This window comes from Rhinolophus hipposideros, assembly GCF_964194185.1.
Source record: "Rhinolophus hipposideros genome assembly, chromosome: X".
NCBI classification, from domain to species: Eukaryota; Metazoa; Chordata; class Mammalia; order Chiroptera; family Rhinolophidae; genus Rhinolophus; species Rhinolophus hipposideros.
Genome location: NC_138046.1, coordinates 26,844,073 through 26,867,167, shown reverse-complemented (window position 1 = coordinate 26,867,167; position 23,095 = coordinate 26,844,073). Strand labels below are relative to the sequence as shown.

Genomic DNA, 23,095 nt, shown 5'->3' with positions numbered 1-23,095 from the left:
GAAGTGCTATGACACAAGGGAATCATCCATCTTCTTCTCTCTGTTCCCCCCACACACACACAGCATACGCAATACAGTAAGTCCTCACTTATTGTCATCAACAGATTCTGCAACGTTAAGCAGAATGATGTATAATGAAACCAAGTTTACCATAGGCTAATTAATATAAATAAGAGTTAAGTTCTTAAGGCATCTCATCCACATTATAACGAAACTATGTTGAACAAAATGATGTTATCTGAGGACTTGCTGTACAGGGCTGAATGCTAAGTGTAGGTTGACAAAAACTTGCCAGGATAAAAATAAACATATGTATGAACTCAAGAACGTACTCTTCCATCAAGAGAAACATGCTAAATGCAGAGATCACAACATGACGGCTCAATCCTGGACACCAGGCCCAGTGATCTGGCAAAACAGAGCTAACCTTGTTAACAATCTGCTGTGAGGCGCAAGGGACAAGTCAAGGCACTCCAGCTGTGCCAACACACCTCACTTCTGCTTTCTTCCCACCATTTCCATCCTCACCCCATCCCTAAGCAGTTCAAGCTCAGATGTGCACAAATCTATGTCAGCATAGACCAACTAAAACAGGCCAGAATTTTTCAAAAAGAAATTCACTAAGAAGCTAAACACAGCTAAAATTAAAAAAAAATAAAAATAAATAAAAAATACAAAAGTTTGGACACTTTCAAGCACCCTAAAAGAGTATCAAATCAATGTTGCACACCTTAAAATTACAGTGTTATATGTCAATTATATCTCAACAAAGCTGGAGGGGAAAAAAGAAATCAAGTGGAAATGGGAGGAAATATTTCACTGACAATACTATGCATATAAACATTAGTAATAAACTCAATATGAGAAGTACAGAAACTAGATAAAGAAAACTATAAAATTTTTATTAATGGGCATAAAATTCAATCTGAAAATATAGAAAGATATACTATCTTCTTTGATAGGTAAATAATAGTATAAAAATAACATGTAAATGTAACGCAATACCTATTAGAATCCAAATAGATTTGTTTTTAATTAAATAATATTAAAATCCAAAAAAACAAACAAACACACACCCTAAAAGAATTAAAGGTGATCCAAGATGGTGGAGTAGATAAATGTTGCGCTTGCCTCCTCCCGTGACCACATTAAAATTACAAATAGGGGCATTCCGATGGCTCAGTTGGTTAGAGCACAAGCTCTGAATGACAGGGTTGCTGGTTTGATTCCCACATGTGCCAGTGAGCTGTGCCCTCCACAAATAGATTGAAGGACAACTACTTAGAGCTGATGGGCCCTGGAGAAACACACTGTTCCCCAATACTCCCCAATAAAATTTTTAAAAAATAAAATAAAATAAATAAAATTACAAATAAATTATGGAACAATCAACCTGGAGATACATCTGAAGTCTAGCTGATTAGAATTTTTATAACTAAAGACATAAAGAAGCCACATCAAGACTGGCAGGAGGGGCAGAGACATGGAAGAGATGGTCCCACACTTGTGTGTGGCAGTTGAGAATCGAAACGAATATCTCAGGCACAAAGGTCACCCTCAAAGGAGTGAGGGACTCTAGCCCCACACCAGGCTCCCCAGCCCTGAGTACAAGGCTAGGAAGAGGAGCCCCCAAATCTGGCTGTGAAAAACAGTGGGGATTCTGATCTTTTTGCTGGGAAACAAGACTGTGGGAGACACAGACATCCTCTTAAAGGGCCCACGCACAAGCTCACTTGCTCACAGACACTCACCCTGGGCTCTGGCAGAGGGACAGTGACTCAGGAGGCATCAGAGACTCAGGAGAGAAAGACTGAGTTGTGTGGCTTCAGAGCAAGAACTGGGGGCAGTCACCATTTTCTCTGTGTAGAATGCTCCTCCCATGCAATGGGCAGGCGGGTACCATCTTTCCTGTTATACACACACACACACACACACACACACACACACACACACACACATGCGAGCCCCCAATTTTGAATCTGTATTGGCCTGGTGAACTCCGCTTGCTCTACCCACTCACTCCACCTTGGTGAATCCCTGGGACCCAGCCCCACCAAATTCGCTTAACACCTGAGGCACTTTCTCAGTGAGCAGCCAGCCGATTACAGTGCCCACACTGCACTCTTTCTTGGGAAACTCTCAGGAGTCCGTGGGAACCAGGTTGGCAGCATCTGTCCTCAGTGTGCCCTGAGAATTTTGCTAAGTAGCCCCAGGCCCATCATTGGCATCAAACAAGAATCTACATTAATGTGGTGAAAATGTGTCCCTCCCTGGTGACTCGGTAACTCCCCAGGGCATCCAACTCTCATAACACAAAAGGCTCTAAAAGCAGCTGAGGCTAATGGGAGCTGGCAGGCAGCAGCAGGACTCAATGGGTCCTGGGCTTTGTGTGGAGCTACTACAGGCCCAGAAATGGTGGCAGCCATCCCAGGTTTGAAGTGTTGCCTCTAAAACATACCTCCAGGTCAGCACAAGCAGTGACCAACCATGGATCACTTTGTAGCCACTATTCCCCAGTTGGTCAAAGACAGTGGGTGACCTGGGCCTGCACTGGAGCCCCTCCCAAGAGGCTCTTGAACCAGCATACCTGGAGGACAGCATCAGACCACAGCAGAGTACCACCCAATTAGCCCCACAAGTGGCATGACCAAAGGGTGGTCTCAACAAGCACCAGGGCCCACTGGGGCAAATTCTGCTCTGTGTGGTAAGCCCACACACACAGCAGACTGTAAGCTGTGGGTGTGGCCAAATGCCACAGCCAGCCAGCCTAAGGGTCAATCCCATCCACTGATGTGCCAATAGCAATCAAGGCTCAACTATAATAGGAGGCCATGTAAAATCCATACAAGGGACACTCCTGGAGCACCCAGCGCAGGTGACCACAGAGACTGTGCCACTGGGTCCCACAGTGCACCAACTACATAAGGTCACCCAGCCAAGCCTGGGAGACATAGGAGATCTACATAATACATGGAAACAAACACAAAGAGTCAGCCAAAATGGGGAAACAAATAAATGTGTCCCCAATTAAAGAACAGGAGAAAAATCCTGAAAAAGAACTAAACGAGAGAGGTAAGTGACATCATAGGAATGGCAGCAGTGAGGTGGTCTTCTTGAGTTCTCCTCCGGAAATTACCACAAATTGAACATGTATACATCAAAGGACTCTCTGCTCATCACACAGAACAGCTAAGAGATTCATATGAGGATTACTTGAAGGTGGGCAAACTGGGCGAGCAGGGGAAGAGGGAAGGGAGCAGTGTGGAGACGCAGCCAGCATCCACAGCTGCAGAGACGCAGGGGGTCCCAGGACAGAACAGAGACCACAAGAGCCAGGAGGTGGACTCTTTCCCTGTGTCTCACAGCTGATCTCTCCTGCTGAGAGAGCCCCATATCCAACTTTTCAGGCAGTAACCTCAGCTGAGACCTCCAGCTGGGCCCTAGGTAGGACAAAGGAAGTAAACATCATACCTGGGCCCCTCCCCCCACTCTCGGAATCCTATCCCGGCCCTTCCAGAGACTCAAACTGTCCCCTGAATGGAGGAGTAGTGTCACGTTACAGAGGAGCAGTAGCTCTCAGGATCTGGGAAGACTTGGTGCGCAGCTGCTATGACCCAGGGAAGAGACTGGAAAGAGTGTGACACTGCTGGGCTGGGAGAGAAAAGACTTCTCCATCCCCAGCCTCCACCCTTTCTGGCCTGCCTAGGGCAGGACAATTACAACTGCAGAGACACACCTAGGGGTCAACAGCAGGTGGCAGAGGCAGCTATAGGCTTTCAGTAGCTCAGAAATCTCACGCCCTACACACACACACACACACACACACACACACACTCATACACGAAAGAAGTGCCCTAAGACTCAGGAGACCTGGACAATGCTGGCTGTGTTACTCTCAGTGCGCATATGCGCAGGCAAGAGCAGAAACTGCACTGAATTTGTAAAAACTATCATCCAGAACCCAGAGCCCCATGCATCTAGAACTGCAGTGCCAGTGTCACTGTGGCCACCAGGTGGCCAGTTCTGCCTTCACAAGGTGCAGAGGACTCTCTGGTACAGCATAGGACAACCTAGAGATTACTTGGTGGGCTTAAGCCAAGACTGGCACTGCTTTTTTTGTCTTGTTGTGTTTTTGCATTTTTGATATTTTTGCCTGTGTTGAGTGTGGGTTATCGGTTGTTTCTACATGTGAGTGTACTTGGTTTCTTCTTTATTGTTGTTGTTGTGCTTGGTTATTTGCTTTGTTCTGAAATTGCCCTACACCAGGGCCCAGCCTAAGAAGCACAAGATTCAATACACCCAAAGGCCAACTCCAGAACAAACCAGAGTATTACTGGGTTTGAACTACAACTGACACACCCAGAGGGAATTCTCTACAGGCACAAGAGCCCATAGAAGCCAAGCCTCATTTGAGCGGTCAACCCTCATGCAGCAGATCATTCATTGTGGGCAGAGCCAAGTCTCACAACCAGTCAGCCTAGGAGTCAATCCCACCTACTGGCAAGCCAAAAGCAATTAAAGCTCATAACCCTAGTAAACATCTATGCACCCAACATAGGAGCACCTACATATATAAAACAGATATTGCCTGACATAAAGACAGAGATCAACAGTAACACTATCACAGCAGGGGACATCAGCACACTACTGACAACAAGGGACAGGTCCTCCAGACGGAAAATAAATATGGAAAGAGTAGGCTTAAATGACACTTTGGATCAGCAGGATTTAATCCATATTTTCAGAGCATTTCACCCCAAAGCTGCAGAATACACATTCTTCTCAAGTGCACATGGAACATTTTCCAAGATAGACCACATGTTATGCCACAAAACAAGTCTCAATAAATTTAAGAAAACTGAAATCATACCAAGTGTCTTCTCTGACCACAGTGCTATGAAATTAGAAATCAAATACAGGAAAAAAATTGGAAGACACAGAAATACAAAGAGGCTGAATAACATGTTACTAAATAATGTATAGGTCAACAATGAAATCAAGGAAGAAATCAGAAGACATCTTGAGACAAATGAAAATGAAAACACAATGACCCAAAATCTATGGGATGTAGTCCATAGAGGGAAATTCATAGCACTGCAGGCCTTCCTAAAGAAACAAGAAAAATCACAAATCAATGGGTTATCCTTACACTTAAGGAATCAGGAAAAATCACAGCAAAATAAGCCCAAAGGGAATACAAGAAAGGAGATAATAAAGATCAGAGCAGAAATAAATGAAATAGATACCAAAAAAGCAGTACAAAAGATCAGTGAATCCAAGAGCTGGTTTTTCGAGAAGATAAACAAAATCAACGAACATTTACCCTGACACATCAAAGAACAAAAGAGAGAGGATCCAAATTAATGAAATCAGAAATGAAAGAGGAGAAGTGACGACACCACACAAATACCAAAAATCTTTAAAAATTACTATGAGCAACTATACGCCAACAAATTAGACAATCTGGAAGAAATGGATAATTTCTGAAGTATACAACCTTCCAAGGCTAACTGAAGAAGAAACGGAAAACCTGAATAGACTGATTACTACCAGGGAAATTGAATTAATAATCAACAAGCTCCCAACAAACAAAAGCTCTGGACCAGATAGTTTACAGGTGAATTTTACGAAACATTCAAAAAAGAATTATCATCTATTCTCCTCAAACCATTCCAAAAAATCCAGAAGGAGGAAAGGTTCCCAAACTCTTTTTACAAGGCCACTATAACCCTGATCCCAAAATCAGAGAAAGACATTACACAAAAGAAAACTACAGGCCAATATCCCTAATAAACATAGATGCAAAAATCCTCAACAAAATATTAGCGAACAGAATTCAGCAATACATCAAAAAGATCATACAACACGATCAAGTGGGATTCATTCCTGGTATGCAAGAGTGGTTCACTATCCACTAATCAATTAATGTGACACACCACATTAACAAAATGAAAAATAAAAATCATATGATTATATCAATAGATGCAAAAAAAGCATTGGACAAAATCCAGCAGCCATTTATGATAAAAACTCTTAAGAAAGTAGGAATACAGAGAACATATCTCAACATAATAAAGACCATATATAATAAATCCACAGTTAACATCGTACTCAATGGGGAAAAGCTAAACACCATTCCCCTTAAGATCAGGAACAAGGTAAGGTTGACCAATTTCTCCACTTCTATTCAACATAGTGCTGGAAGTTCTAGCCACAGCAATCAGACAAGAAAAAGAAATAAAAGGTATCCAAATTGGTAAGGAGGAAGTAAAATTGTCATTATATGCAGATGACATGATACTACATATAGAGATCCTTAAAGACTTCATGAAAACAAAATATTAGAACTGATAAATTGATTTAGTAAAGTAGCGGGATACAAAGTTAATATTCAGAAATCAGTTGCATTTCTATATACCAATAATAAAATATCAGAAGGAGAAATTAAGAAAACATCCCTTTTACAATTGCTTCAAAGATTATAAAATACCTAAGAATAAATTTAACCAAAGAAGCAAAAGATGTGTAAACAGAAAATTACAAGACACTGAAGAAAGAAATTAAAGCAGATACAAATAGATGGAAACACATACCATGCTCATGAATAGGAAAAAATAATATAGTTAAAATGTCCATACTGCCTAACGCAATATACAGATTCAACGCAATTCCTATCAAACTACCAAGGACATTTTTCACAGAAATAGAACATATAATCTTAAAACTTATATGGAGCCATAAAAGACCCCAGATAGCCTTGATAATCTTGAGAAATAAGAACAAACAAGGAGGTATAACAATGGCTGATGTCAAATTATACGACAAGGCTACAGGAATCAAACAGCATGGTACTGGCATAAAAACAGACACATAGACCAATGGAACAGAATAGAGAGCCCACAATAAATCCATGTGCATATGGTCATTTAATCTATGACAATGGAAGCAAGAATTTACGGTGTGGTAAAGACAGTTTATTCAATAAATGGTGCTGGGAAATCTGGACAGACACATGCAAACAAATGAAGCTGGAGAAAAATGGCGGTGTGAGGTGAGCCTCTGTAAAGCTCCCCTGGAATTTACAACTAATCAAACAACAATAACTCCACAAAGGACTCCCTGCACAGCAGACAGGCAAGACGAAGAGGCCCACTACTTAATTCACCTAAAGATGGGCGAATCGCACAAGTAAGGAGGATGAAAAGGAGAAGTGTGGAGACAGAGCTGCACGGGCGCAGGACGCAGACATAGCTCAGTGCTCTGAGCTCACTGCATCCCGGAACTACCGCAGCTGCGGGAGAGGGAAGAACTCAGACTGCTAGAACTCCGCTTATGGCCCACAGGGCTGAGGGGGCAGCATATAAAATGGCTGAACCCAAAGCTCACGGCAGAGACCTCGGAGCAAAGACTGAGGGAAGAAGGCTAAAATCGGTGGTTTAAGCCCTCAATGCCGAGCGGAGAACGGAAGCCTTAGGCACTGAGACTAGCCGACCCCTCCCTACCCTCCCAGAGCTAGCCCCGCCCCGACCTGCCTGGTGCTAGAAGCGGAACAGTAGCAGTGTCAGATCAAAAGAACAGAATATTTGCTGTTCTGAGAACTGTGGACCGCAGACACAGATTCACAGTCCAACTAGTTCCAGCAAAGGGCAGGGAGCTATGGAAGCAAGACGGGCTGTGGTGGTCGCAGACATTGCTCTGGGCCACCTCTCACAGCTCACCCTGCCACTGGCCCCACCTATCTGGGAGGATCCCTACAGGAGTAAACAAAAATGCTGAACCATACGGGCTCTGAATCTGGTGCAGGAAGAGCTTTGGAACTTCAAAAGCTCTCCACATACCGACCGGGAAACTGCACCCTGTGACCCAGGCACACTGTTAACAGAGGAGAAGCCCATCTCCCAGGGAATCACCCCATTGTGTGAGAAGCTGGAATAGTTCAGAGAAAACATAGCACTACCGTGTGAGAGAGAAAACAAAAGGCTGCAGTCGGAGAGAAAATAAAACATTCTACCAACAAGTACTGGAAAACAAAACAAAGACCTCTTCCTATCAACCTGCTGCAGAAGCAACTCCTGTAGATGTCTAGGTACAGAAATAATAAATCAGTAATTGCCATGAATAACCAAGGCAACAATACAGCTCAGAAAGAAAGAGAAAAGTCTCCAGGAAAGGAAAGGAAAGATATGGAAATACGTGACTTAAATGACAGAGAATTCAAGATTGCAGTTCTGAAAAAACTCAAAGATATGTAAGAAAACATAGAAAGGCGGTTTAATGAACTCAAAACACAATCAAAGAACAACATGAGCATTTTACGAAAGTTTGAAATTTTAAAAAAGAATCAAATAGAATTTCTGGAGATGAAGAACTCAATAGAAGCAATTAAGAATGAAATAACCAGCTTAGGTAGTAGAGTTGACCAGATGGAGGAAAGAATCAGTGACATCGAAGATAGAAACCTGGAAATGACACGGATGGAAGAAGAAAGAGACTTGAAACTTAAAATAAATGAAAAAAGTCTATAAGAAATTTTTGACTCCATCAGAAAAAGCAATATAACAATAATGGGCATACCAGAAGGAGAAGAAAGAGAGAAGGGAACAGAGAATATATTTAACAAGTTGTTGATGAGAACTTCCCAAACTTGTGGACAGAACTGGATCTTCGAATCCAAGAAGCAAATAGAACACCTAATTACCTCAATTCCAACAGGCCTTCTTCAAGGGACATTGCATTGAAGCTGTATAAAATCAACGACAAAGAAAGAATCGTCAAGGCAGCCAGGGAAAAGAAGACGGTAACTTACAAAGGAAAGCCCATTAGAATATCATCAGATTTTTCAGCAGAAACTCTACAAGAGGAAGTGGAACCAAATATTCAAACTATTGAAAGAGAGAAATTATGAGCCAAGAATAATATATCCAGCAAAGATATCCTTTAGATATGAAGGAGGAATAAAGACCTTTCCAGACATACAGAAGCTGAGGGAATTTTCTAATACACGACCTGCACTACAAGAAATACTAAAGGAGACTATTCGACCACCATCAACAGGGACAATTTGTGGTAACATAAAAAGGGGAAGAGAAAAGGACTGAACCGAAATATGGGAATGGAGATAGTAAGCGGGCTGAAGAAAATGGAATACTCTAAATATCAAACATTCTTTTACATAAACTTAACGAAAACCACTGAAAAAAAATGCAAAACTGACATACATACTGTAATAAAAGAAGAAACAGAGGGAAACATCATAGAATACCAACACAGAGAAATAATAGACAACAACTAAAAGGCAAAGAAACAACGGAGATATGGCCTTACCAGAAAACTAGAGATAGAATGACAGGAAATCCTCACGTGTCAATAATCACCTAAATGTAAATGGACAGAACTCACCAATAAAGAGACACAGAGTAGCAGATTGGATCAAAAAACTAAATCCAACCATATGCTGTCTCCAAGAATCATATCTAAGCTACAAGGACAAGCATAGACTCAAAGTGAAAGGGTGGAAATTGACATTCAAAGCAAATGGTACCCAGAGAAAATCAGGTGTAGCCATAATGACATCAGATGAAACAGACCTCAGGGTGAAAAAGATAACAAGCGACAAAGCTGGACATTTCATAATGGTAAAGGGGACAATACAACAAGAAGACATAACAGTAATCAATATTTATGCCTCCAATCAGGGAGCACCAAAATACACCAAGCAACTACTAACAGAACTAAAGGAAGAAATTGACCAAAACACAATTATACAAGGGGAATTAAATACATAATTGACAGCTGTGGATAGATCATCCAAACAGAAAATAAATAACGAAATAGCAGCCCTAAATGACACATTAGATGAAATGGACATAATTCACATATATAAAACACTTCATCCTAAAACATTCTTTTCGAGTGTACATGGAACATTCCAAAGATAGACCATATATTAGGACATAAAATCAGCCTCAGCAAATTAAAGAGGATTGAAGTCATAAAAAGCATATTCTCTGATCACAAGGCTTTGACATTGGATATCCACTGCAAAAAGAGGACAGGAAAAAACACAAATACATGGAGATAAAACAACATACTTTAAAAGAATGACTGGGTCAAAGAAGAAATTAGAGGAGAGATCAAAAGATACATAGAAACAAATGACAATGAAAATACATCCTACCGAAATTTTTGGGATGCAGCGAAAGCAGTTTTAGGAGAGAAATTTATATCATTACAGGCCTATCTCAAGAAACAAGAAAAATCCCAAACAAATAACCTCATGTAACACATTAAACAACTAGAAAAAGAAGAATGAGTGAAACCCAGGTCAGGAGAAGAAAGGAAATAACAAAAATCAGAGCACAATTAAATGAAATAGAGAACAAAAAGACGATAGAAAAAATTAATGAGACAAAGAGCTGGTGCTTTGAAAAGATTAACAAAATCGACAAACCCTTGGCTAAACTCACTAAGATAAGAAGAGAGAAGACTAACAAAATCAGAAATGAAAAAGGGGAAGTTATCACGGATGCCACAGAAATACAAAGGATCATCCAAGAATACCATGAAAGACTATATGCCACCAAATTCAATAACCTAGAAGAAATGGACAAGTTCTTGGAAACATATAGCCTTCCAAGTCTGAACCATGAAGAACTGGAAAATCTAAACAGACCAATCACCAGTAACGAAATTGAATCAATCATCCAAAACCTTCCCAAAAGCAAAAGTCCAGGACCAGATGGCTTCACTAGTGAATTCTACCAAACCTTCAAACAGGATCTAATACCAATCCTGCTCAAACTCTTCCAAAAAATTGAAGAAGAGACAGTACTCCCTAACTTATTTTATGAGGCCAACATTACCCTGATACCAAACCTGGTAAGGACAACACAAAAAAAGAAAACTACAGACCAATATCTCTGATGAATACTGATGCAAAAATCCTAAACAAAATTCTAGCAAATCGAATACAACAATGCATTAAAACGATTATTCATCACGACCAAGTGGGGTTCATCCCAGGAGCACAAGGATGTTTCAACATCCGCAAATCCATCAATGTGATACATCACATAAACAAAATAAAAGACAAAAATCATATGATTCTATCAATTGATGCAGAAAAAGCATTTGAAAAGATACAACATCCATCTATGATTAAAACACTTACTAAAATAGGGATAGAAGGAAAATACCTTAACATAATAAAGGCCATATATGACAAGCCCTCAGCTAATCTCATAATTAATGGTGAAAAACTGAAGCCCTTTGCTCTATGTTCAGGAAAACGACAGGGCTGTCCCTATCACCTCTGCTTTTCAACAGTGTTGTAAGTCCTTGCCAGGGCCATCAGGCAAGAGAAAGAAATAAAAGGCATACAAATTGGAATGAAGAAGTTAAATTATCACTCTTTGCAGATGACATGATGCTATATATAGAAAACCCTAAAGACTCCATCAAAATGCTATTAGAAACAATCAATGAATACAGTAAAGTTGCTGGCTACAAAATCAACGTACAAAAGTCCATTGCATTCCTATATACTAACAATGAAATCTCAGAAAATGAAATACAAAAAACAATTCCCTTTGCAATTGCAGCAAAAAGAATAAAATACCTAGGAATTAACTTAACCAAGAATGTGAAAGACCTATATGCTGAAAACTATAAGACATTTTTTTAGGAAATTGAAGAAGACACAAAGAAATGGAAAGGCATTCCGTGCTCATGGATTGGAAGAATCAATACAGTTAAAATGGCCATATTACCCAAAGCAATATACAGATTTAATGCAATCCTCATCAAAATCCCAATTGCATTTTTAAAAGAAATAGAACAAAAAATCATCAGATTTGTTTGGAATCACAAAAGACCCCGAATAGCCAAAGCAATCTTAAGAAAAAAGAACAATACTGGAGGTATCACACTCCCTGACTTTAGCTTGTACTACAGGGCTACAATAATCAAAACAGCATGCTATTGACAGAAAAACAGACACATAGACCAATGGAATAGAATTGAGAACCCAGAAATCAAACCACATAAATATGGACAGATAATTTTTGACAAAGAAGCTAAAAACATGCAATGGAGGAAAGACAGCCTCTTCAATAAATGGTGCTGGGAGAATTGGATAGCCATGTGCAAAAGAATGAAACTGGACTGCTGTCTGTCACCGTGTACCAAAATTAATTCAAAATGGATCAAAGACTTAAGCATAAGACCTGACACAATAAACTGCATAGAAGAAAACATAGGTACGAAATATATGGACCTTGGGTTCAAAGAGCATTTTTTGAATTTGACTCCAAAGGCAATGGAAGTAAAAGCTAAAATAAACAAATGGGACTATATGAAACTTAAAACCTTCTGTACAGCAAAAGAAACCATGAACAAAATAAAGAGGCAACTGACTGAATGGGAGAAGATTTTTGCAAACAGTGCCTCTGATAAGGGGCTAATATCCAAAATATACAAGGAACTCATGAATCTCAACAACATAAAGGCAAACAGCCCAATTGAAAAATGGGCAGAGGACCTGAAGAGACATTTCTCCAAAGAGGACACACAAATTGCAAATAAACGTATGAAAAAATGCTCAGCATCGCTAATCATCAGAGAAATGCAAATAAAAATCACAATGAGATATCACCTCACCCCAGTCAGAATGGCTATCATCAACAAGATAAACAGTAACAAGTGTTGGAGAGGCTGTGGAGAAAAAGGAACCCTCATCCACTGTTGGTGGGAATGCAGACTGGTGCAGCCATTATGGAAGGCAGTGTTGAGGTTCCTCAAAAAATTATGAATAGAATTACCGTATGACCCAGCAATCCCTCTCCTGGGTATCTAACCAAAAAATCTGAAAACATTTATCCATAAAGTCACGTGTGCTCCAATGTTCATTGCAGCTTTGTTTACGGTGGCCAAGACATGGAAACAACCAAAATGTCCTTCAACAGATGAATGGATAAAGAAGTTGTGGTATATATACACAATGGAATACTATTCGGCAGTAAGAAAAGATGATATAGGAACATTTGTGATAACATGGGTGGATCTTGAGAGTATATTGCTAAGCGAAATAATTCAGATAGAAAAAGCAGAGATCCATATGATTTCACTTATATGTGGTATATGAACCAAAAACAACAAAAGAACAAGACAAACAAATGAGAATCAAAAACTCATAGACACAGACAATAGTTTAGTTGTTACCAGAGTGTAGGGGGTGGGGGGTGGGAGTTAGTGGTAAGGAGGATCAAATATATGGTGATGGAAGGAGAACTGACTCTGGGTGGTGAACACACAATGGGATTTATAGATGATGTAACACAGAATTGTACACCTGAAATCTATGTAATTTCACTAGCAATTGTCATCCAAATAAATTAAAAAATAAATGATACCTTGAGAAAAATGAAAATGAAAACACAACGACCCAAAATCTGGGATACAGCAAAAGCAGTCCTACGAGGAAAATTCATAGCAATACAGGCCTACAGTAAGAAACAAGAAATATCTGAAATAAACAATCTAACTTTACACTTAAATGAATTAGAGAAAGGACAGCAAACAAAGCCCTGACTATAAGGAAAAATATAATAAAGATCAGAGTGGAAATAAATGAAATGGAATCTAAACAAACAACACAAAGGATCAATGAAAGCAACAGAAGGTTCTTTGAAAAGATAAGCAAAACTGATACACCTTTAGCCAGACACATCAAGAAAAACAGCGAGAGGACACATAAATGAAATCAGATATGAAAAAGGAGAAGTCACAACTGACACCACAGAAATACAAAGTATTATGAGAAAATATTATGAACAATTATATGCTAACAAATTGGACAATCTGGAAGAAATGAATAAATTCCTAAAATCATATAATCTTCCAAGACTGAATCAAGAAGAAACAGAAAATCTGAACTGACCAATTATTATGAACAAAATCAAATCAGTAATCAAAAAACTCCTAACAAACAAAAGTCCTAGACCAGATGGTTTCACAGGTGAATTTTACAAAACATTCAAAGAAGATTTAACAGCTGTCCTTCTGAAACTAGTCCAAAAAATTCAGGAGGAGAGAAAGCTCCCAAGCTAATTTTACAAAGCCATCATTATCCTGATCCTAAAAACAGACAGACATTACAAAAACATAAAATTGTAAGCCGATATCCCTGATGAACATAGATGCAAAAATCCTCAACAAAATATTAATGAATCGAATACAGCAATATATTAAAAAGGTCATATACCTGATCAAGTGAGATTTATTCCTGGGATGCAAGGTTGATTCAATATTCATAAATCAATTAATGTGACAGACCATGAAAACAAAATGAAAAATAAAAATCATATGATCATATCAATAGATGCAGAAAAAGCATTTGATAGAATCCAGCATCCATATATGATAAAAATTCTGAGCAAAATGGGAATAGACGGAACATACATCAACATAATTAAGGCCATATATGACAAACTCACAGCTAAGCTCATACTAAATGGGGAAAAGCTAAAAACATTCTCCTTAAGATCAGGAACAAGACAAGATGCCCACTTTCACCACTTTTGTTCAACAAAGTATTAGAAGTCCTAGCCACAGCAATCAGACAAGAAAAAGAAGTAAAAGGCCTCCATATTGGAAAAGAAGTAGCACTGTCTTTATTTGCAGATGGCATGATACTATATAAAGAGAACCTCAAAGATTCCACCAAAAAACTATTAGAACTGATAAATGAATTCAGTAACGTGGCAGGATACAAAATTAATAATCAGAAATTATTTGCATTTTTATACACCAATAATGAACTGTCAGAAAGAAAAATTAAGAAACAATCCCACTTACACTGACATCAAAAAAATAAATTAATTAAATACCTAAGAATAAATTTAACAGAGGAGGTAAAAGACTTGTACTCAGAAAACTATAAGACACTGAACAAGAAATTGAAGAGCATACAAATAAATGGAAGCATATACTGTGCTCATGGATAGGAAGAATTAACATCATTAAAATGTCCATACTACCCAAAGCAATTTATAGATTCAATGCAATGTCTATCAAAATACCAATGGAATTTTTCACCAAACTAGAACAAATAATCTTAAAATTTATATAGAACCACAAAAGATTCTGAATAGCCACAGCAATCTTGAGAAAGAACAACAAAATTGGAGGTATCATGCTGCCTGATATCAAACTATACTTCAAGGCTAGCAATCAAAACAGCATGGTACTGGCATAAAAACAGACACACACATCAATAGAACAGAATGAAAAGCCCAGAAATAAACCCACACCTATATGATCATTTATTCTATGACAAAGGAGACAAGAACATACAGTGGGGTAATGACAGTCTATTCAATAAATTGTGTTGGGAAAATTGGACAGATACATGCAAAAACTGAAACTGGACCACCTTCTTACACCATATACAAATGTAGTCAAAACTAATTAAAGACTTAAATGTAAGACCCAAAACCATAAAACTCCTTGAAGAAAACATAGGCAGTAAACTCTCTGATATTGCCCTTAGTGGTATTTTTTCTGGTGTATCTACTAGTGCAAGGGGAAAAAAAAGAAAAAAATAAACAAATGGGACTACATCAAACTAAAAAGTTTTTGCACAGCAAAGGAAACTATCAACAAAATGAAAAGGCATCCTACTGAATGGTAGAAGATATTTGCCAATGATACATCTGATAAGGGGTTAATATCCAAAATTTATTAAAAATGCATACAACTCAACACCAAGAAAACAAACAATCCAATTAAAAAATGGGCAAAAAATCTGAACAGACATTTCCCTAAAGAGGACATACAGATGGCCGATAGACATATGCAAAGATGCTCAACATCACTAATCATCAGAAAAATGCAAATTAAAACCACAGTGAGCTATCACCTCACACCTATCAGGATGGCTGTGATCAATAAATGAACAAACAAATGTTGGCAAAGATGTGGTGAAAAAGGAACCCTCATACACTGTTGGTGTGATTGCAAATTGGTGCAGCCACTACATAAAACTTTTTGGAGGTTCCTCAAAACATTAAAAATAGAACTACTTTATGACCCAGCAAATCCAGTTCTGGGCATTTATCTGAGGAAATCCAAAACATTAATTCAAAAAGATATATGCACCCCTATGTTCATTCCAGCACTATTTACAATAGCCAAGATATGGAATCAACCCAAGTGCCCATCAATGGATGTCTGGAAACAGAAGAGGTAGTACATGTATACAAAGGAATATTACTGAGCCACAAAAAAGAATGAAATCTTACCATTTGCAACAACATGGACGCACCTAGAGGGTATCATGCTAAGTAAAATAAGTCAGACAGAGAAAGACAAATACTATATGATCTCACTTATATGTGGAATATAAAGAACAAAATAAACAAACAAAATAGAAACAGATTCATAGATACAAAGAACAAACTGACGGTTGCCAGAGGGGAGGAAGGCTGGGAAGCTAGATGAAAAAGGTGGAAGGATTAAGAAATACCAATTGGTAGTTACAAAATAGTCACGGGGATGTAAAGTACAGCATAGAGAATATAGTCAATAATGTCCAAACAAGAATATATCATGCCATGCCAAAGGTGTACTACACCAATCGGAGGTTCATTGTGTAAATTACATAAATGTGCAACCACAATGCTGTACATCTGAAACTAATATAAATAATAGTGAATGTCAACTGTAACTGAAAAAAAATATTTTTTAAAAAAGAACCAAAGGCTAACCACAGACTGATGCTCCATTGGCATAGCTTTTAGTCTTACAAGTCCTGAGTCCCTTTCTTCAACTCTATCCAGCTTGGATGCTGACTCAAGCTACTGGGGTACCGGACTTGAGAACAATTTAGGCAGGTACTGCTGTTGGGTCTGTTGGGTTCCCAGTCCCTACTTGCACTGACATCATAGCCTTCTTTCGCAATGTGAGTTCCCAGGACATGCCCTCCTCTAGTCCTGGGATGTTCTACTTCAGTTCTCGAAGCCACCCTGGCTCCTGGATAATGGTAGTACTTTATCTCTGACCCAAAGAAGTTCTACCCTGAGCTGCAGACTGCTCTGTAATGAGCCTGTAACTGCTCTCATACCATACGCAGACCTCTCAATGGTTCCTGGCACCATAGCTGTCTCCTCTCACTTTATGTGTTCACCTAAAGCAGGAATTCTTGGTCAGCGGCCCATGAACGTGCTTCAAAAGATCTATGAATCTCTGGAATTGTATCCAAAATTGTATATATGTGCACACATATAAAAATATTTTTATGAAGATAAGGTTTATAGCTTTCAAAAAGAAATAAATCCTTTTGGAAACAGTGCATCAGACCTTGGTAACAAATGCCTTCTGAAATGCAACCGAACACAGGGAAGAAGGAAGCATATGACTTTCAAATCTTGCTACACCTGCCTAACCAAATTCACAGGGTGGTCATGATCTTAGATTCAGGATCTTAGAGGGAAAAGTCTAGAAGTGATTGTGAATCTGCAGCTATTATTATGATGTCCTTCCCTGGCTGATTAAAACTACCCACTGCAGTGTCTTGCCAGCCAGTTATTAAACTCACCTATCTCCATTTCTATGAAAGCTGCTTCATCTGGTAGGGCACGAGGGATCACTCCAGGGTCACTAAAGCTGGTCCTCAACAGTGTAGCCATGGAGAAAAGGAAGAGCATGGCAGCAAACACAGGGATGGCAGGAGACAGCTGGACAGCCAGGTAGCGGCATCTGAAAAAAAGCAGGCAATTGAACATTTAGTTATACCTACCTGATGCTGACCTTGAATCGTTACCAGTATGTCAATCTGATCTCCACGATAAAATCATCAGTACCTTGGGGCAAGGACCACACGTTTTACTTCTCTTGAATAACCCAAAACTCCTAACATACGGTTCTGTACATAGTAGGGACTCAACAAATAAATGATTGATACCACCTATAACATACAGAGGACAGTCTCAAGGGATCTCTTACCCCCAAGCCCAGTCCCTCTTGTCAGCCTGCCAGGAGCCGCATTTCCCCTGTGCCTCAGGAACGGTCAGGGAAGCAACTGATCCTGGACTTGCAAGTACCACAAGCTGCTTTCATTCTAGGAATGTCTACAGCTGTTCATATCCACTGGGAATGTCAAGAGCTTTTCATACCCATCCATCTGGCATTAGGCCTGAGCTGCAGGAGGAAGAAGAAAAGAGGAGGACTAGTCATGAAGCAGGGTCCCAGCGTCAGACAGAGAGTATGTCCAGTGTGCTTCCAGGCCAATGAAAATCTTCAAGGCTGCCAATTGACTTTGCAACATCCATCCTCTGCTTTCAATTAGCTCAGCTAGTAGGTGACTAGTGACCATAAGGAAATAAGAAAATTGTATCTCCTAAGTACCCCTTCCGAACATCATGTTTGCTTCCCTCTTTCCTCATAATTCACCTGGAAGGCCATTCCTCCTCCTCTTTGGATATCCCCAGTCCTACTCATCTTCCAGGTCCCAGAGACATCAATGCCATCATTGTCATCATCACAACCATAATTTATTGAGCACTCACCATATGCCAAGCACTGCACTAAGCTCTTCTCATGCTTCATTTCATCCAACTCTCACACTAAATCTATGGGGTAGAGTCTACTATACCCATTTGATAGATGAAAATCTGGGATTGAGAGAGGTCTTGCCTCCTCCAAAATGCCTATCATAAACTGCATTAATCTCTCCCTTCTCTGCCCCTGTCACCCTCACTGCTAGAGCCTTGTATTGTTTCCTAGTTGTTTTTCACTATGTTAACCTCATCTTCCCCAACTGGACTTCATAAGAGCAAGAAACTTGTCTTTTTGGAGCAGGAATGCTTGTATTTGAATTCTGGCTCTACCAGTTCCCTGTTGGAAAACTTAGTTAACTTTGGTCTCTTTATCTGTGAAATGAAAATAATAGTATTTCATGGGATCATTGTATGGATCAAATGTATGGATATAAATACAGTGCTTAGAACTGCACTTGACACACAGCAAACATTAAATAAATGTCAGCTATTAACATTATCCTCATGGTTTTCTATCTCCCGGAGCCTATAACAAGAATGGGAATAAAGAAGCTATCAACAAATACTTGTTGAGTTGATGAATTTCAAACCAAATAAGAATATGTGATGAGAATTATCACTGACCTATTTTTTTTAATTAATTTTATTGGGGTGACAATTGTTAGTAAATTTACATAGATTTCAGGTGTACAATTCTGTATTACATCGTCTATAAATCCCATTGTGTGTTCACCACCCAGAGTCAGTTCTCCTTCCATCACCATATATTTGATCCCCTTTACCCTCATCACCCACCCCCCACCCCCTTACCCTCTGGTAACCACTAAATTATTGTCTGTGTCTATTCTCCTCTTCCTGAGACACATTTTCTCCTCCAACACAGAGATCTTCTCTTGCATTCAGCTATAAGTTGATGAGCAAGGACCAGAAGGAGAGCAGTGAAAAGTAAGCTAAGGAAGAAAAACGCTTACCTCATGGGCATGGGGATCAAGCAAACCTTTAACCTGGGTTCTACATTCACTGCAGTTTTACTTTTATTTTTTTATTTTTAACTTTATTTAAGTGTGTTTTTCCAGGACCCATCAGCTCCAAGTCAAGTAGTTGTTTCAGTCTACTTGTGGAGGGCACAGCTCACAGTGGCCCACGAGGGGATCGAACAGGCTACCTTGCTGAGAGCACCATGCTCTAACCAACTGAGCTAACCGGCCGCCCCCTCGCTGCAGTTTTAGAACAATCCCTATGAGATCCTCCCCTGAGTCCCCACCCCGCACACAACTGATGGCGATGCAAATCAACTGTAATATTAGGCTGAACCATCTGTCATGAACGTGAACATATGTAGTGAACTTGCAAAATGATTTTTGTGGGGTTTTTTGCTTGCCTGCTTGTATGTTTTAACAAAATCCTTGGTCTTAGCTTGCTTTTCTTTGATTTACTTCCTTCTCCTAAACACCAAGGGCAGGGGAAACCATTTGGAGAACTAAAGATCTGGCTGAGTTCAGGGTAATTAAGGTCCTTGTGTGGATTACCCTCTTTTCCATTGTTCCCCTTCACTGGTACACATAATCAAGAAGTGAATTCAGAAACGAAAGTCACCTCCCCTTATCAGGGACCCAAAGGCCACAGGAGAAACACGAGGCTCCATTTCATGAACAAGTGAAGTTACCACACTAACAGAAAACAGAACAAAGAAGTAATGTCTCCAGAGCTCAAACTGCACCGATGTGTAGTCTCCAATCAAAAGCCTTAGAAAAATTAGGGCCATCTGACTAGACACCAAAGGGAGTTTAAATTGTTTTATTAAGGGGAAAAGATACAGAGAGAGTTGAACAACCACACACACGCACACACACAATTTAATGTTGCCCCCATGTACAGAAGGGCCCGCCCAAGCTTAACTAAGGCCTGTTCCAGCACCTGCTTGTCAATCGGACAAAGGACAACTTAGATTTGAATTACACTATGCCATCACAGATAAAGATCTCTGTAATCTCCACACAGACTATATTCTGCACCTGCTAAAACAATCCACTCTGTATGTCAACAAGTACACAACAGGCCCATTGTATTGTTCTCCAGAGATGAGGATACTGGCAGCCAGTTGTTGCAAGTGAGTGGGTGTGGCTGGAAAGGCAGATGTGGGACCAACAGGACGTTTCTACTCCAAGTAAGAAGAAACTTAGAGAGCCAGCAGCTTAAACTTTTGTGAACTACAACCCATCATGCCTATCTTTAATAGTTATGATCAAAAATACCCCCCCTAGGTTAGTCCCATCATTGCAGTAAGCTAGAGATCTGTCTCTGACAGGAATAAGCTATGTGAAGATTTAGTGGTAATTCCCAATATCGACCTCCAAAGTCAGGAGTATCCTCAAACATCACTAGTTTTTCTTAAAGAAAAACTGGATCTATCATCCACGAACATAAGCTGTTTTTGAAACTCCCTACTGCTTTCCATCAATATCACCTCTTACAATAATGATATCCATACACTTCTAGAAACACAACTTTCCATGGTCTTCAAAGTACCAAGAAGCCTTCCCTTTTACAGGGGGTTAGAAGTTACTTTTCTCCCTTATGAATTTTATAAATGCAACCATGTCCCCATTTAGTCTTCATTTCTGTCATCTCAAGAGGGACTGTCATTTGAAGTCGTCCTCTACCAACTTCTTGACTGGCCTCAGGCTTCCATAGCTGGGTTAGATGACTGGACTCCCATATGTCCCATGATCCACATGGTGGTACTGACCAGCGGTAACTAGCACTGCCAGGCTGAGCTGGTGTGTCAAGTCCCATCACCCACCCCTAGCATGCTAGTTCATTGGAGGGACAATGATAATGCCACAGACTTCAATTCACATGAAAAATCTCAAAAGAGATTCCTGAGTAGATCTAGTAAAAACCAGATTCCATGGCAGGCCTCTGCCTCACAGACTGGCAATATGGACTGGTTATCTATACAATGCTCTTCTTCTAAATCTTTCTCGTAGCTTTCTTGCTACGTTTTTCATTGCTGCTCTTTGATCAGTACAATCGATCAGCCAACAAGTGTTTGTGGGACTAACGAATGAAGAACAGAGAAATAGGAGTTAATGTTGTTGAGAAAAACATAACTAATACATGAAACAGCTAAAGAATAAGGTAAGACCAATAATCAAGTGTTAAGATGGTGATTCAGATTCTAAGGAGTATTTAAGTGGTCAGAGAAGAGCTCCCTTGGGAAGCTGGTGGCTGCTTGAAACTGCTCCCATAGCAGCTGTTAAGGATCGCTTTAAGGAAGAGCTGTGCTGGAACAACAGGAAGCACCCAAGGATTAGAGCCACACAATAGCCCTTGGTACCATATAATAGAAATAAACCTTTGCTATAAGTCCTCCCTAATATGGATGGCTGCCTGTCTCCCTCTTACATAGTACCTACCTCTAGAGCACAGTAAACATGTAGAACCACCCATAAGAGTGGTTCAAGGTTCTTCTGATAACATTCAGTTTTCTGAGAGGGAAAAATTTTCCTAAAAACATAATTTAAAACCAGTCTCTAGATTTACTGATATACGAAGGTCAGAGGAAAATGTATAACTCTGTTTTGTACCAGTAACAATGGGGAAAATTAACCAAGTGGACAATTTCAATCCTGGTATGATGAGCCATCCTCTCACTAAGGAGGGCCAAAGTCTCTATTCATGCAAACCTGCTAAGTACCGTGTTTCCCCAAAAATAAGACCTAGCTGGACAATCAGCTCTAATGCGTCTTTTGGAGCAAAAATTAATATAAGACCTGGTCTTATTTTACTATATTATAGTAAAATATTATAACCGGGTCTTACATAATATAATACAATAATATAATATAATATTATATAATAATATTAATACCGGGTCTTATATTAATTTTTGCTCCAAAAGACACATTAGAGCTGATTGTCCGGCTAGGTCTTATTTTCGGGGAAATAGGGTAGTTGCCAAATTTCAGTTATAATAACAAATTTTACATTTCAATTATAACAAATTTCAAATATAGCAAATAACAAATTTCAATTTTAATATACTCCTGCTTGAGAACTTAGAACAATTTCCTGCTTCCTATAATATTAAGACCCAAACTCCACAGGACAGTATTCTGATGCCATCTAGTAACTGACCTTATCTAATCATCATCATAAGGTTCATGTCTTCTCATTGCTCAGATCCAGACGCATTCCCCCAATTGCCCTGTATTTACTAGCTTCTTGCTGTTGCAAGAAGCATAAGGTGCCTCCTTTGTTCTTAAACACAATATCCTCTGAGGAGAAAGATTTAGTTCTCTTCTCTCCCTCAATAAACATCTCAACTGATACCAGCATGCTGGGGGACATCCCTGTTTTTTGTGCTCACTTTCTCAAAATAGAAGTTCACTATACTCAATTAAGAGATTCTGAAAAGATGAGAGATGTATTCAGTGGAGATTGACAGTGTGAAACTTGTTACCACAAAATGTAACATTTTACATTAAATGTAGTAAAAGCTGAAAATAAAATGTAAAATGTAACATTTTACAAAATGT

At 39.4% G+C, this 23,095-nt stretch overlaps 1 protein-coding gene across 5 annotated transcripts in view; it reads right to left on the bottom strand.

Moving 5' to 3' along the window:
* ZDHHC9 (zDHHC palmitoyltransferase 9) overlaps positions 1-23,095 on the bottom strand; it is a 99,000-nt gene that overhangs the window by 67,823 nt on the left and 8,082 nt on the right. For all 5 annotated transcript variants that reach the window (XM_081042928.1, XM_081042926.1, XM_081042927.1 and 2 more), the window contains exon 3: positions 17,594-17,754. In XM_081042928.1, coding sequence (XP_080899054.1) covers positions 17,594-17,754 — 161 coding nt within the window. The remainder of the gene's footprint in view (positions 1-17,593; positions 17,755-23,095) is intronic.